Below are 15,957 nucleotides of genomic sequence, written 5' to 3'. Positions count from 1 at the left end.
AATCGTATATTCTTGTCTATCCTCTTTCAGTTTTCTCTAGAGGTTATCATAATTAACTGTTCTAGAATCTATCTGCTTAACTTCTTTCCTATTAATTTTTTAGTCTTATCTAATTATAAGAGAGGAAAATTCAGGTTTTCCCACTAGTATAGTTTTATTATTTCTTCTTGTAATTCCTTTAACTTTTCCTTTAACTATTTGGCTGCTATGTCATTTGGTGCATATTTTTGGTATTGATATTAATTCATATATTAGCAAGAGATATTTTCTTTCCTTATTTCTTTTAGTTAGATCTATTTTTGCTTTTGATTTGTCTAAGATCATGATTGCTACTGTTGATTTTTTTTACTGAAACTGAAGCATGAAAAATTTTGTTGCAGCCCTTTTTCTTTATTCTGTATGTGTCTCTGTGCTTCAAATATTTCTTGTAAATGACATTATAGGATTCTGTTTTTTAATTGATTCTGCTATCCACTTCCATTCTATGGGATATACATCCCATTCCCATTTTTTAAAATAATAGCTTTTATTCAAAATACATGCAAAGATAGTTTTAACATTCACCCTTGGAAAACCTTGTGTTCCAAATTTTTCTCCCTCCCTCCTCATCACCTTCTTCCCTAGACAGCAAGTAATCTAGTATATGTTAAACATGTGCAATTCTTTCACATATTTCCACATTTATCATGCTGCATAAGGAAAATCAGATCAAAAAGGAAAACTATGAGAGGAGAGGGGAAGCAAGGAAACAACAAAAACAACAAAAAAGATAAAAATACTATATTGTAATCCACAGGAAACAACAAAAACAACAAAAAAAGATAAAAATACTATATTGTAGTCCACATTCAGTTCCCATAGTCCTCGCTCTGGAAGAAGATGGTTGTCTTCATCACAAGTCTTTTGGAATTGTCCTGAATCACCTCATTGTTGAAGTCATCTATTAGAAATGATCATCGCATAATCCTGTTACTGAGTATAGTGTTCTCTTGGTTCTACTCACTTCACTTAGCCTCACTTCATGTAAGTCTCTCCAGGCCTTTCATAAATCATCTTGCTGATCATTTCTTACAGAACAATAATATTCCATGACATTCATAGACCATAACTTATTCAGCTATTCCCCAACTGATAGGATGATCCACTCAGTTTCCAGTTCCTTGTCTCTACTGAGTCTCTCTCAAAGAGATCATAAAAAAGGGGAAAGGATCCACATGGGCAAAAATGTTTGTAGCAGTTCTTTTTATAGTGACAAGGAAATGGAAACTGAGTGGATGTCCATCACTTGGGGAATGGCTGAATAAATTATGGTATATGAATATAATTGAATAGTACTGTTCTATAAAAAATGATCAACAGGATGATTTCAAAAGTGAATAGAACCAAAAGAACATTGTATATAGCAACAACAAAATTGTGTGATGATCAGCTGGGATGGACTTGACTCTTTTCACAATGAGATGATTCAGGCCGATTTCAATAGACATGTGATGGAAAGAGCCATCTGCATCCAGAGAGAGGACTATGGGAACTGATCACAACATAGTATTTTTAAATTGTTTTTGTTGTTTGCTTGCTTGCTTTTTTTCCTCTCATTTTTTTCCCTTTTTTCAATCTAATTTTTCTTGTGCAGCATGATTTGCACATGGTTAAACTACATTAGATTACTTGCTGTCTAGGGGAGGAGATAGGGAAAGAGGAAGAGATAAAATATGGAACATAAGATTTTACAAGAGTGAATGTTGGAAACTATCTTTGCAAGTATTTGGAAGAATTAAAAGCTATTATTTTAAAAATTAACCAGCAGAATTAGCCATTTGAAAAACATCTAGGGATTTTTATATATTACACACTCAACTTGAGTCAGCAGTATAAAAGGGCAGCTAAAACATGCTAATGAAATATTGAACTACATTGAGAGAGATTTTAAGAATAAGGAGGTGACAGTTCCATTGTGCTCTGACTTGGTCAGATCATGTGTGTATTATCTTGTTTTCTGTTCTAAATCCCACAGTTTAGAATGGACAGTAAAAAGCTATAAAGCATCCAGAAGACCCCCAAAATGATGAGGGCTGGGGATGTTTGGCCTAGAGAAGAGAAAACCTAGAGGGAACGTGATCGCTGTCTTGAGGAAGAAGAACAAGATTTAGCCCTAAAGGGCAGAAGTAGAAGAAGTGGGTGAAAATTTGAAATACAGAAATTTAGCTGTGATGTAAACTAGCTAGAGAAAAACTAGCTAGAAATTGGATTACCTAAAGGTGAAATCTGCTTCTTTGGGAGAGAGTAGTTTCCTCCTGTTGTCTTAATTAACTCTTTCCCTCAGTTTACCCCTCTGTACTACAGTAAGAAAAAATGTCCAACACCCTGGAAAGAAGATATACAAATGTCATATGATGTCAATAAGATGTCCTTTGGTATAATGCATATGTATGTGTATGTTTTAAAAATGTTCATGAAGATTCTTAAGTGTGTCAATCAGAAGGCAGAGATTCATATAAGCAAGCCAATTTCCTCATTAAAAGAATTCTTGAAAACTCTGTTATTATCATTTTTCTTCTGTATGTTCAGTTCACTAATTGTGATTTGATAACTTCTCTCCACAGATCTGCAATGCATTTTACAACATTGATGTATTAGTTCTCCTAGCAGGTTGTCATCGTGAGTATCATGCGCCGCTGAGCTATGTTTTGTATTTCTGGGTCCTCTTTCTGTTCAGATGACTGAGTCTACCTTGTTTTGATTTTCAGCACTGATTGTTAAGTCTTTTGAAAGAAGTGATTTCTTTGATGCTGGCATTACCAAGGCCCAGTTGTTCCTTACCCTTCATGATGCTGTTCTGTTTGCTCTTGGGAAGAAATACTTAGAGACACCTGAGGATGAGCCAGAACCATTAATAAAGGTTAGCTAATCTTGTGTATCCTTGAGGAAGAGGGGTAAAATTAGAGTCAAATTAACACTAACCAGAAGTCTGGGCAACTTCTTATAAAGTCAGACAATGACTCTAGGAGAAAGATGAGGGTAAAACATAGAGGGATAGAATTCCTGGCAATTATGGTGTCTTGCATGATGTTCTGCAATTAAATAGTCAAAAAATGACTGATGGCTCCCACCATCTAGTCTCAACAGTAGTTTAAAACCATAGTTCAATTATTTATCTTTGCATAAGGTCTAACCAATAGTCAATGTTAGTTCAAGAATCTGTCTTTTCATTAAAACCTAACTCAAATTAAACAAATACAGGAGAAATTGATTTATAAATCAGAATTCTCATTTATTAACTCATATTGAGGAACTGGACCTCAAACTAGTGCCATGCTTTCCAAATACAACATCTGCATGAATTAGTATTCTCCAAAGAAGATGTATTTTTACAGTGCCTAACACATAGTAGGCCTTAATAAAAACTAGTCAATTGAATAAATTGGGACTAGAGATTTATGCAATCCTTCTAGCTCTAATAGTTAATGATTCTATGGAAAAACTAAAGATCTTTTCAAATAAATTGCTTTTAAGTTATCTTTCCCCAAATGGAGCCATGGAGAATTGGATATAACAAACAATTAAACAACAAAACAAAATTTTAAAATCCTGTACTTAAATAATTTTCTTTCAAAATGGAAGACTTTGCAGTTGTTCCTCTGAAATTTCACTTGGTATTATCAGCTTGAGACCTTTGGATATTTTGAGGCTTGATTCTGTCTTCCAATTTGTCAGCTGATTCTCCCAACTTTATTCTGATTATACATTTAATTAGCATGTCTATATCTTCAATTTAAATCATAGATGAAACTGCTGAATAGAATAGGGTCAAGACAGAAGCCTGTAGCTTGTCACTAAGATATTCCTCCAGTATGATATTAATCAATTAATCAATACTTTGAGGTTGGTTGTTTGGTCACTTACCTGAATTGTCAAATAGCTCATGTTCCTCCATTTTATCAATAAGATTACCATGAGGATATCAGATATTTTACTGAAAATATAATGCACTATGTTTATAAATTACCTTGATTTACTTGTTTGATAACCAATTTTTTAAAAGGAGGTAAAATCAATAGAGGATGCATGTATCATAGCATCAATATCACTCTAATTAGTGAATTAGTTAATCCATGCTAGCTCTTTTGATTACTATGTACTTTTTTTTTAAGAGTTCAAGAAGATATTGGTTTAATAAATAGTTTAATAATTTTCCAAGATAATATTATTAGGCTCTGATTTTTGAGATCTACCTTTTTCAGTTTTTTTTTTTAAATATTATAAGAAATTTGTTATAATATTTCTTGTAAGGTTCTGGCTAGCTTTCTGGAGATCTTGGGACCAACCTTCATTTCAGCAGAATAATCACCAGAGAATAGCCAGGGATAAAGTCCAAAATCTTTATTGTCTCCTTCACAGTCTGTCTCCTTCCCTTGGGGCTTGGCTAGCTTTCTTAAGGCCTTCTGGGTTGGGTCTTGGTTTCAGTGGAGGAAGCAGGAGAGCCACCACAATGGTCTCTGTCTTGAAGTCTTTCTCTGGCTGAGTTTGTCCCCATTTTACTGTAATTACATCATTACAGTATACTGAGTATAAACCAATCATTATGTTACTAGGGAACCATTATTTGTTGTAAGATTAAATCAATCATAACTGAACTAGAGAATTCACATGCTAAACTAGATAACCATTGTATTATCAATTCCACTGAGTTGACACCTTGTTTAAATCAATCATACTGAGCCTTAAGTATATTTCTCCAAAGTTCCTGCCCTTTATATCTCCAGCTTTCTTTTGTTTTAGAACATAGGTGGTCACGCCATTACTTCTCAGGGAGGTGAAAACCCCCAAAAGGAGGTGATCATACCCCTCCTGACTTTTCAGAAAGGGGGGGGTGAAAATACCAAAAAAGGAGGTGATCACACCCTCCCTGACATCCCAGGAAGGGAGATGAAAACACCAAAGGGAAATGGGGCATCAAGCCAGATTTTGTTAGTGGGTTTCTCAAGGGTTTCACTTGAAACAGTTATACATAAATCCATAAACATGGGAGGTATTTTACAAGCACATAGTAAAATAATACAGGCTAGTAGTGATTTAACAAACAACATGAATCAACATGAGGAATTATACATGTCCATAAGTCCTATAAATAGTCCAAAACCGATCTATTGTCCATTACTTCATGTATCAGGGAACCCAATGATTCCTGCAGATTTTGAAGTTCTTTATTAGTCTTATCATGTCTCAGGGAATCCAATGATTCCTGCTGGTTTTGAAGTTCTGTAACAGTCTCATTATCAGCCATGCTCTTTCAATGTCAGATGTTTCTTGGGTCTTCTCCTTTGTTTCAAGGTTTTTTCTTTTTTTCTTTTTTTTTTTTTTCCTATTTTTGTCTCTCCTATGGACAAGGTGAATACGGCTCATTGGCACCCATCTGATTCCTTCCCACCTTGTACAGATACAAGCAAACCCTCTCCCCCAAGCAATCAACTTACCTTGGCCCTTCCATTCACCGCTTTCTGAATCTCTCCACAACACCTGGCGATTATCTAAAGATAGTGGAGCTGTTCACACTGGACACTGCCCTTCTAGTGGGTTATAAAACCTGTCTGCTGGAGCCAGTGCATCTTTATTGAAAATTTAAAAATTAATGGTCTAAAAAGCCAAATTTAGAAGTTCTCTAGGGTTACCTGTGGCTCCCCCTTTCTTTTGTTTTTGGAGGTGTGTCTTAATTTCTCTGTTTCTCCTCTCTACTATTGCCTGTCCTTGAGGATTAAAGGGTATGCCAGTGGTGTGTAAAATCTTATCCTGTGCACAAAAGTGTGCAAAGTGTTTAGAAGCATATGCAAGTCCATTATCTGTTTTTATTGCTTGTAGCACATCCATGATTGCAAAACTTTGTATAAGGAATTCAGTGACCACTCAGGCAGTCTCTTTTGCTGCTGGTATTTCAAAAGTAAACCCAGAAAAGGTGTCTACCACAACATAGATAAAAGACAGGCGACCAAAAGATTTATAATGGGTCACATCCATTTGCCAAATTTCACTAGGTCTCAAACCACAAGGGTTCTTCCCTGGAGGGAGCATAGGAGTGTGGAAAGGAAGGCAAGATGTACAGGCTTTTACTATGTTGCTAGCTTCCTCTCTTGTTATTCCAAATTGTAAATGTAAAGCTTGAGCAGCCTGATGATATTTAGAATGAGATTCTTGGACTGCCTGAAATAAAGGCATATTGGCTAACATGGTTAGAAGGCTATCTGCCTTTGAATTTCCATCAAAAATAGGCCCTGGAAGTCCACTATCAGAGTGGACATGCAAGATAGAAATCTTACTTGGATGCTTTCTCACTTGCTCTTAAAGTTCCTTAAAGAGCTGATATATATTAGAAGCTACAAATTTTATTTGGGCTGTGGCAATTCTTTGTACCACACCTACTGAATAGGCTGAATCAGATATTATATTTACATCTCCTGGATAATAAGTAAGAGCTACCATGATTGCATACAATTCATTCTGCTGAGTGGATTGAAAAGGAGTTCTGACTACTCTCTTTATAGTTAAGTCATAAGAGTATATAGCACAAATGTTGTATTTGGGTGCATCTGTAAAGACAGTTGGTCCTTTAAGAGGAACTTTAGAAACCTTTTCTTCAATTGCCAATTATGTAATAGTTGGGTTATCTTTAATGGGGATCCATGTGTACAATTTGGAGCTGTGGCCAATAATTTGCCACTCTGGGATAGTTTCACAGCATTTGTAAATTTGTGCATTGGTATAAAAGGTATATATATATATCTTGTCAGGTCTTATTCCAGATAATTGTACTACTCTCTTAATGGGCTTTAATAAGATTCTAGCACAAGCACTGGGTAAGGAGTAAGGCTTTATTCTGGTTGTGCTGGGAAGACCACCCACTCGATCACACTGTCACCCACTACTGTGGGTGCTTCTTTTGTAGCAAAAACTGATATTTCCAAAGGTTTTTGAGTAATTCTTTCAACCACATTGGATAAAACTAGTTCAACCTCTCTCAAAGCCTCTTGAGCTTCTTTTGTAAGCTTGCGTGGTAAATTTAATGCAGTGTCTCCCCTTAAAATGTTATATAATGGTTGTAATTTATTGGTGGATATCTTCTATTAATTTTTGAAAGTCATTTAAGGTATTCAACTTCTCTGTTCTTAAAAAAAGCTTTTGTACTATAAGCACCTTAGGATATACTTCATATCCTAAATATTGAAAAGGAGCTTTGAATTTTTACTGGAGCTATATGCAATTTGTAGTTCCTTAGTGTTTCTATGGTCTTTTGTTAGACATGCTTCTAACATTTACTCCTCAGATGCACACCCCAAGATTTCGTACATGAAATGTAACAACATAACTTTTGGAAATGCTTTTTTTACTGGAGTAAGAGCAGCAGCAACATACATTTGGCACATAGAAGGGCTATTTTTCATTCCCTATGGCAAAACTGTCCATTCATATCTTTTATAAGGCTCAGCTAAATTAATGCTGGGTACTGAAAAGGCAAATTTTTTCATATCTTCCTTATCTAGAGAGATGGAAGAGAAACAATCCTTAATGTCTATAACCCAAAGAGGTCATTCTCTAAGCAATTGAGTAGGAGATGGAAGTCCAGGCTGAAGAGTTCCCATAGTTTGCATCTGTTCATTTACTTTTCTTAAATCAGTCAATATCCTCCATTTTTCAGATTTCTTTTTTACAACAAATACAGGGGAATTCCAAGGACTTAGAAAAAGTTGTAAGTGTCCTTGATCAAGTTGCCCTTGTACTATATCTAATAAGACCTGAATTTTATCACTTGTTAAGGGCCACTGTTCTACCCACAGTGGTGTATCAGTTTTCCATTGAATGGGGATAAGTGAGAATGTAGGCAGGACTTCAACAGCAGCTCTGCCTAAAAAACCAAAGTATTCAATTGTAAGCCTAATTGCTGTAAAATGTCTCTTTCACATAGCTTGATGGGGATTTTTTCAACTACAAAAGGAGTAAAAACTCCTGTTTGCCTTCAAATGTCCATCTCCTAGGGGCAGCACTAACTTCAGCTGCTCTTGATCCTCCTATGCCGGACATATAGCTGTCTGCCTTAATCTTTGGTCAATGACTGGGCCAATTGGCACTTCTAATGACTGTATCATCTGCACCCATGTCTACCAATCTTTTCAATGGTATGCCCTTTACATAGATAGTGAGCATAGGATGGTCAGCTGTAAAGGCTGCAGAAGAGAATATTCTTGGATTCTGTTGCTGGGAGTCAAAATCTGGGCAACTATCACCAGATTGACTATTAGGAGTCTGTATCAGTAAACCTGATACCACTACTTCTCCTGGGTGATAAGTCATATATTGTCTACCTGTGTTAGTGACTGGGATATTAGCTACACATTGCCCAGTTTCCCAAATCAGTGTATGGATAAACACTGTTTTGTAAGCACTCTTTGGGGGGAAATGGTCAAGCCTACTGTGCTTGAAGGCAAAGGATCCATAGGCTGGACAGGGACAGATTTCACTTCTCTTAGTAGTCCCAGCTGCATACAATTCTATTTTACCTAATTGCAATCCCTTTTCCCCATCTGATTGCTTCTTGGCTGATAGATCATGTAATCCTTTCTTCCATCAGATTGCTTTTTGGCTGATTGATCTTGTGTTAATATTGAATTTCTAAAGACTCACTGAGTGTAACCTTGGCTGCCATCATGTCCCACCTGACTTTTACCTAGGTCCCTGAAACTGGGCCTCACTTCCCATTTCCCTGAGTCAGTCTGTATTCTGAGGGCCAATGGAAGCCTCTGTTGCATTTTGGACATGGAGTTTTGGGTCTTGTTCTCTCACCCTGTCTTCCCTTTTTTTTTTTTTTTTTAATAACTTTTTATTGATAGAACCCATGCCAGGGTAATTTTTTACAGCATTATCCCTTGCATTCACTTCTGTTCCGATTTTTCCCCTCCCTCCCTCCACCCCCTCCCCTAGATGGCAAGCAGTCCTTTACATGTTGAATAGGTTACAGTATATCCTAGATACAATATATGTGTGCAGAACCGAACAGTTTTCTTGTTGCACAGGGAGAATTGAATTCAGAAGGTATAAATAACCCGGGAAGAAAAACAAAAATGCAAGCAGTTTATATTCATTTCCCAGTGTTCTTTCTTTGGGTCTCACCCCGTCTTCTCATTCTATCTCTATGCCAACATTGAGCTTTCGGATGCCCTACTTTATACCACATTGAAAACATTGACGAGTCTCTCTGGAAATCCCTTGCCAAAAGGGACCCTGTCTTCCCATGTTCTGCATCATACCCTGGGCATTAAAGGCATTTGTGCCCATTGTGGCACAGCATCTTATGATCTCTAAAAGAGCATCCTTGTGTAGTCCTAGTATAATTCTTCTACAAATCATTAGCATTTTCTCTAGCAAGTTTTTTTTTTAATCATTATTCCTGTTGCTGCATTTTCACCAATAGTTCATATGAGCTGTCTGCAGATGGCCCACAAAATCAGCAAGGAGTTCATTTGGACCTTGCTCTATTTTCGTGAAGTCTTCCTCTCTATCTTGTCTTCTTGGGAGGGTGCCCCGTGCTTTGATAGCAGCAGTAGCAGTTTGCTCATATGTTAGTAAAGGGTAATTAATCTATGCTAAAGTGTCTGCATAATGACCTATACGTGCTAGTTGATCAGAGGTGGCTGGTATATTAACTCCAGTTTATTTTGTTGGGTTTCTATTCTAAAAAGTTGACTATACTCCAAAAACCACAACAAGTTTTGTTCAGGTTCTAAACATATCTTTGCTAGAGATTCCCAATCACTAGGGCTTAAAATTTCATAAGCCAAATTCTCTAATACCATCTTAACATAAGATAATATAGCCCCATAAAGAGTGCAACTCTTTTTCAGATCTTTGATAATTTCCAGATCAAAAGAAATGTATCTTTGTTGTGATCTTCTTCTTTTAAAATAAGTAGAATAGTTCTCTCTGGGGGAGAGAGCAGGTTTCTCAGGGGAGGTTTTCTTGGAGACAGCCTTAGTTGCAGTTGAAAGTAATAATCACCCAAAATGCAGGCAGGTGATAAAAGTTCAGATCTTCTATTTTCTCTAATATAGCCCGGTTAGCTTAGGCCTCTCTCTCTGTTTGGTTCCAAGAACTCCCTCTGAATGTCTCCAAATCCAAAGGTTTTGTCCTTCAGTCTCTGCCTCTGATTTCTTCAGCCTCCAGAGCCAGCACCAAGTTGAATCTGTCTTGCCTCTGAGAGAGCCTTCTCAATCTTCACTGAACTCTCAACTCGTAGCTTCTTCCTCTGAAAACTCTTCTTCTGCCACCAGCCAGCCAAGTGGAAAATATTCCTTGGAATGAATCATTCCTCACTGGCTTATATATATGACTCTTCTGAGAGAATGGGATTATGGGTTTTCTCCCATAGTGCTCTCTGGCCCTAAGAGCTTCGAGGGAGGGGTGAATTCAAATATCTCATACTAAACCCTGAAATTTCCCAAACGTGTAAACTCCAATGAGTAAAGGTGCAAAGTTTTACTTAGTACCTTATTTCAAGTTCTGGCCCAAAACCTCTTCTTGTAAGATCAGATCGATAATCTATCAACTCTAATGAGTTAGCAGTTTGTAAAGATTCCAACATATCTTCTCCTTTCTTGACCTGAAGAGTCAAACGCTGAATAACAGGGTATGCTTCTATTTTTTTTTTATTTTTATTTTATTTTATTTTATTTAATAATAACTTTGTATTGACAGAATCCATGCCAGGGTAATTTTTTACAACATTATCCCTTGCACTCACTTATGTTTCGTTTTTTTCCCTCCCTCCCTCCACCCCCCCCCCAAGATGGCAAGCAGTCCTATATATGTTAAATATGTTGCAGTATATCCTAGATATAATACATATTTGCAGAACCAAACAGTTCTCCTGTTGCACAGGGAGAATTGGATTCAGAAGGTAAAAATAACTCGGGAAGAAAATCAAAAATGCAAATAGTTCACATTCGTTTCCCAGTGTTCCTTCTTTGCGTGTAGCTGTTTCTGTCCATCATTTATCCATTGAAACTCAGTTAGGTCCCTTTGTCATAGAAATCCACTTCCATCAGAATACATCCTCATACAATATCGTTGTCGAAGTGTATAATGATCTCCTGGTTCTGCTCATCTCACTTAGCATCAGTCCATGTAGGTCTCTCCAAGCCTCTCTGTATTCATCTTGTTGGTCATTTCTTACAGAACAATAATATTCCATAACATTCATATACCACAATTTCCCCAGCCATTCTCCAATTGATGGGCATCCATTCATTTTCCAGTTTCTAGCCACTACAAACAGGGCTGTTACAAACATTTTGGCACATACAGGTCCCCTTCCCTTTTTTAGTATTTCTTTGGGATATAAGCCCAATAGAAACACTGCTGGATCAAAGGGTATGCACAGTTTGATAGCTTTTTGGGCATAATTCCAGATTGATCTCCAGAATGGTTGGATTCGTTCACAACTCCACCAACAATGCATCAGTATCCCCGTTTTCCCGCATCCCCTCCAACATTCATCATTATTTTTTCCTGTCATCTTAGCCAATTTGACAGGTGTGTAGTGATATCTCAGAGTTGTCTTAATTTGCATTTCTCTGATCAATAGTGATTTGGAACACTCTTTCATGTGAGTGGTAATAGTTTCAATTTCATCATCTGAAAATTGTCTGTTCATATCCTTTGACCATTTATCAATTGGAGAATGGCTTGATTTTTTATAAATTTGAGTCAGTTCTCTATATATTTTGGAAATGAGGCCTTTATCAGAACCTTTAATTGTAAAGATGTTTTCCCAGTTTGTTGCTTCCCTACTAATCTTGTTTGCATTTGTTCTATTTGTACAAAGGCTTTTTAATTTGATATAATCAAAATTTTCTATTTTGTGATCAGTAATGGTCTCTAGTTCATCTTTGGTCACAAATTTCTTTCTCCTCCACAAGTCTGAGAGATAAACTATCCTATGTTCCTCTAATTTATTTATAATCTCGTTCTTTATGCCTAGATCATGGACCCATTTTGATCTTATCTTGGTATATGGCGTTAAGTGTGGGTCCTTGCCTAGTTTCTGCCATACTAATTTCCAGTTATCCCAGCAGTTTTTATCAAATAATGAAATCTTATCCCAAAAGTTAGAATCTTTGGGTTTGTCAAACACTAGATTGCTATAGTTGACTATTCTGTCTTGTGAACCTAACCTTTTCCACTGATCAACTAATCTATTTCTTAGCCAATACCAAATGGTTTTGGTGACTGCTGCTTTATAATATAATTTTAGATCAGGTACAGCTAGGCCACCTTCATTTGATTTTTTTTTCATTAATTCCCTTGAGATTCTCGACTTTTTATTGTTCCATATGAATTTTGTTGTTATTTTTTCTAAATCATTAAAATATTTTCTTGGAAGTCTGATTGGTATAGCACTAAATTATGCTTCTATTCTTAAATCAGATATATCTTTTTTTTTTTTTTAGCCTTAACTAGTGTCTTTTGTAATCTTGTCACAGGAGGTGGATAAAGCTCCTGCATGGATGGTGCTGATGATGTCGCTGCCCCTCCTCTTCCTCCTTCTCCCTTCACCCATGAAGGGTTAATTGAGGGGGGTAGATCAGGGGATGGAGAATGCCCTAATGGCTCCTGTTATGAAGTACCACCTTCCTTAATTTCATCAGCATTGTACTTAACTCCTTTCTTGTCTAATTCATATTTTTCAGCTATTTTATCAGTATCCCCCTCCTGCTTTTTCTCCTTTTTCCTAATTCTAAAACTTATGTAATTCCTTAAAGTCAATTGTATTAAGTTTTATAGAGAGAATGTTTCTTTAGTAATTGAATCATGATCATTACCATTGTAATAATTAATTGTTCTCCTGCTAGTTTCCACTTGTTTGGCTCTAATTCTTCTTCCTTCCTTCCTTCTTCCAAGGCGACATGTACTATAATGTTTCTAAAGGCCAATCATCTACTCACAAGTTACAATCAATTTTATTAGTTTACCTATGCATTCTATACACTTCCCTTGGAGTGGGGAAGACTGTTTTCTAAGCATTTGACCCATTTCAGCTGAAACACTAGTTTAGCCCTTTACAAAGTTTCCTACTTGTCTATTTTTATACTCACCCTAATTCTGGGTAACAGATGTAGGTCCTTAGTCCACATTCAGGCACCAAGATATAAGGTTCTGGCTAGCTTTCTGGAGGTCTTGGAACCAGCCTTCATTTCAGCCTTCATAATCACCAGATAATAGCCAGGGATAAAGTCCAAAAGTTTTTATTGTCTCCTTCACAGTCTGTCTCCTTTACCTGGGAAGCTAGCTAAGCTTCCTGGAGGCCTTCCTGGGTCTTGGTTTCAGTGGAGGAAGCAGGAGAGCCACCACAATGGTCTCTGGAAGTCTCTCTCTGGGTGAGTTTGTCCCCAGTTTATATGCTCTATTACAATTACATCATTACAGTATACTGAGTATAAACCAATCATTATATTACTAGGGAACCATTATTTGTTGTAAGATTAAATCAGTTATACTGAACTAGAGAACTCACATGCTAAACTAGATAACCATTGTATTGTCAATTCCACTGAGTTAACACCTTGTTTAAATCAATCATACTGAGCCTTAAGTATATTTCTCTAAAGTTCCTGACCTTTACAATTTCTTATCCAACATTTCTGCCATTCTTCATGATTTCTGAAAAATTATCAACTCTGTTTCTGCAGTTAAATCTGTAAGTTGTTTTAAAGTCTTAGAATTCATCTGGGTTGAAAGACTTGAATTTATTTAAAGGAATTAGATATTTTCATATTTTCTTACTCTGATTATGGGTATGGAAGACTGGCAGAGATACAAACAAGTAGAGATTTTGCACATAGGAATGCTCCCTAGCCAATAAAACACTGGATTTGTAAATTAAAATACTATCATTACTAGAATTTATGTATTAATCTCCACTGTGAATTAACTTCTGCATTAATTTTTTTAATGGATTTTTAAATTTAAAACTTAAATACAAAATGGAAAAAGAAAAAAAGAAAAAACATTGTCATGTAAAGATAAGGAAACATTCAAAATATGTAACAACAAAATTTCTATTTCAAGAAAGTATATATAATAATAGAAGATATTATATTCAAATCTATCCATCTTTGTTTCCTTGTAGGTTTTCTTTTGTTCTCTCCTGTGCACTTTTTACTTTATGCTTTTTTTCTCCTTTTTCTTCCCCACCTCCAACTCTCCTAAGCAAGCAACAGTTAAGCATGGACATATTTATATATAAATATGTGTGTGTATATATTCACATACACACACACACATATACACATACATCTAAAACAATATAATATAAATTTCTTTCTTGATTGAATCTTTTTAAACTTTGACTTCTTCAGATAGCGATCAGTGGATTTTTTTCTATTTCTACTTTTCCCTCTTGTTCTTTCACTTTAGGACAATTTTCTTTAATTATTTCTTGTATTGGGTTTTTTGTTTTGGGGGGTTTGTTTTGGTCATAGCTTTCAGGTAATCCAATAATCCAATCTTATATTTTCTCTTCTTCATCTGTTCTCCAGATTTGTTGTTTTTCTTATGAGATGTCTCACATTTTCTTCTATTTTTCATTCTTTCTATTTTGTTTTATTGTTTCTTGATCTCTTAAAACCTCATTGGCTTCCCCTTGTGCAATTTTAATTTTCAGAGAGTCATTTTCTTTCTTAAGACTGGATCTCCTTTTCTACTTGGTTAACTTTCTTTTCATAATCTTTTTGTTTTTCTTGGATTAGTTTTGAAGTGTGTAAAAAGCATGGTTTATAGTTTCAAAGAATTCAAAAAGATTCTCTTATAATCAGAAAAGTGTTTATGCCACAAATGATGGACTAAACTTTAAGGGAGTCTAGCAATTAGAGGAAATTTGAGAGAGCTTTTTATACTGAAATTTGGGGCTTCAGTCTACAGACTAACCAGTCTACAAGTTTGTAAATTGTAAAAAAGAGATAAGGAATCTGGATGTCTGGATGGTTTTGTTGCTCCACTTTCCTTAGCTACATAGGCAGTTTTGAATAGATCTAGACTATGTCCCTACTTTCTGTCTTTTGGGGAGAAGAAACTCTGGGGACAAAGGCCAAAGGTCTCAGTCTTCCACTGGAGTTATGGCTGCTTCAAGCTGAAAGAGCTGAGTCTGCTTCAGAAGGAGGGTTCCATTCAAAAGAATGATATCCAGAAGCTGGCTGAAGCAGCATCCAATGAATGTTGTAGTGTTGACATTCTTTAAGGTGAATTGACTGGATCCTAGAGGAAGCAAATATAGCAAGCAGGGGGTTTGGGATTATAGAATTGCAAACAATAAAGGGATCACTGGGAATCCAAGGGTGCATATACCAAAGTGTTTGAAAGGAGTTAGGCATTGGGTAAAGAAAATGACTGGTTGATAGAAATTAGAGAGTATTTAATAATTTATTAAATGGGAGAGATTTACTGGGACCAAATGGATCCATGGTTTGGTCCCAGGGCTGAATGAGACTATCGTCTCCAAGAATCCAGCAAACAATGAGAGTTCTCAATGACCTGTATACACATGCCTCAGACTCAGGGGGTAGATAGAGGCAGGAGTGGAGTCAGGGTGCTGAGAACGGGAATGGGACTCTGACAATCAGGTTCTGACAGGGTGAGGGGAGGCATGGAGGGAGGAACCCCAAAGATGGGGAGAGGCATCTTGATAAGATGGTATCTGACATTCCAGTAGCTTGAAATGGAGAGAGGCTTTTTGATATTCTAAAACATAAGATTTTTTATCCTTATCAAATACTGTGATAAAGAGGGAAGGGAGGTTTTGCAAGACTGAGCTTTGAGTTGAAGCAGAAAAACTGAATCAGGACTGGGTCAGGATAATTATGGAAAATGAAAACTGTGGCATAACAGGAGATCTCCAGTTTCTCTTGATAGAGTCTTCAG

At 36.3% G+C, this 15,957-nt stretch overlaps 1 protein-coding gene across 7 annotated transcripts in view; it reads left to right on the top strand.

The window, feature by feature from the left end:
* SLC26A8 (solute carrier family 26 member 8) overlaps positions 1-15,957 on the top strand; it is a 160,680-nt gene that overhangs the window by 98,630 nt on the left and 46,093 nt on the right. For 6 of the 7 annotated variants that reach the window (XM_051996511.1, XM_051996507.1, XM_051996509.1 and 3 more), the window contains 2 exons: positions 2,604-2,658; positions 2,748-2,899. The exons of the other annotated variant lie outside the window; for it this stretch is intronic. In XM_051996511.1, the coding sequence (XP_051852471.1) occupies positions 2,604-2,658; positions 2,748-2,899 (207 nt within the window). The remainder of the gene's footprint in view (positions 1-2,603; positions 2,659-2,747; positions 2,900-15,957) is intronic. 7 annotated transcript variants of the gene reach the window in all.

Source organism: Antechinus flavipes, chromosome 4, assembly GCF_016432865.1.
Source record: "Antechinus flavipes isolate AdamAnt ecotype Samford, QLD, Australia chromosome 4, AdamAnt_v2, whole genome shotgun sequence".
Taxonomy (NCBI): Eukaryota; Metazoa; Chordata; class Mammalia; order Dasyuromorphia; family Dasyuridae; genus Antechinus; species Antechinus flavipes.
Note: the sequence above shows the minus strand (reverse complement) of the source record. Positions and strands in the feature narration are given on the sequence as shown.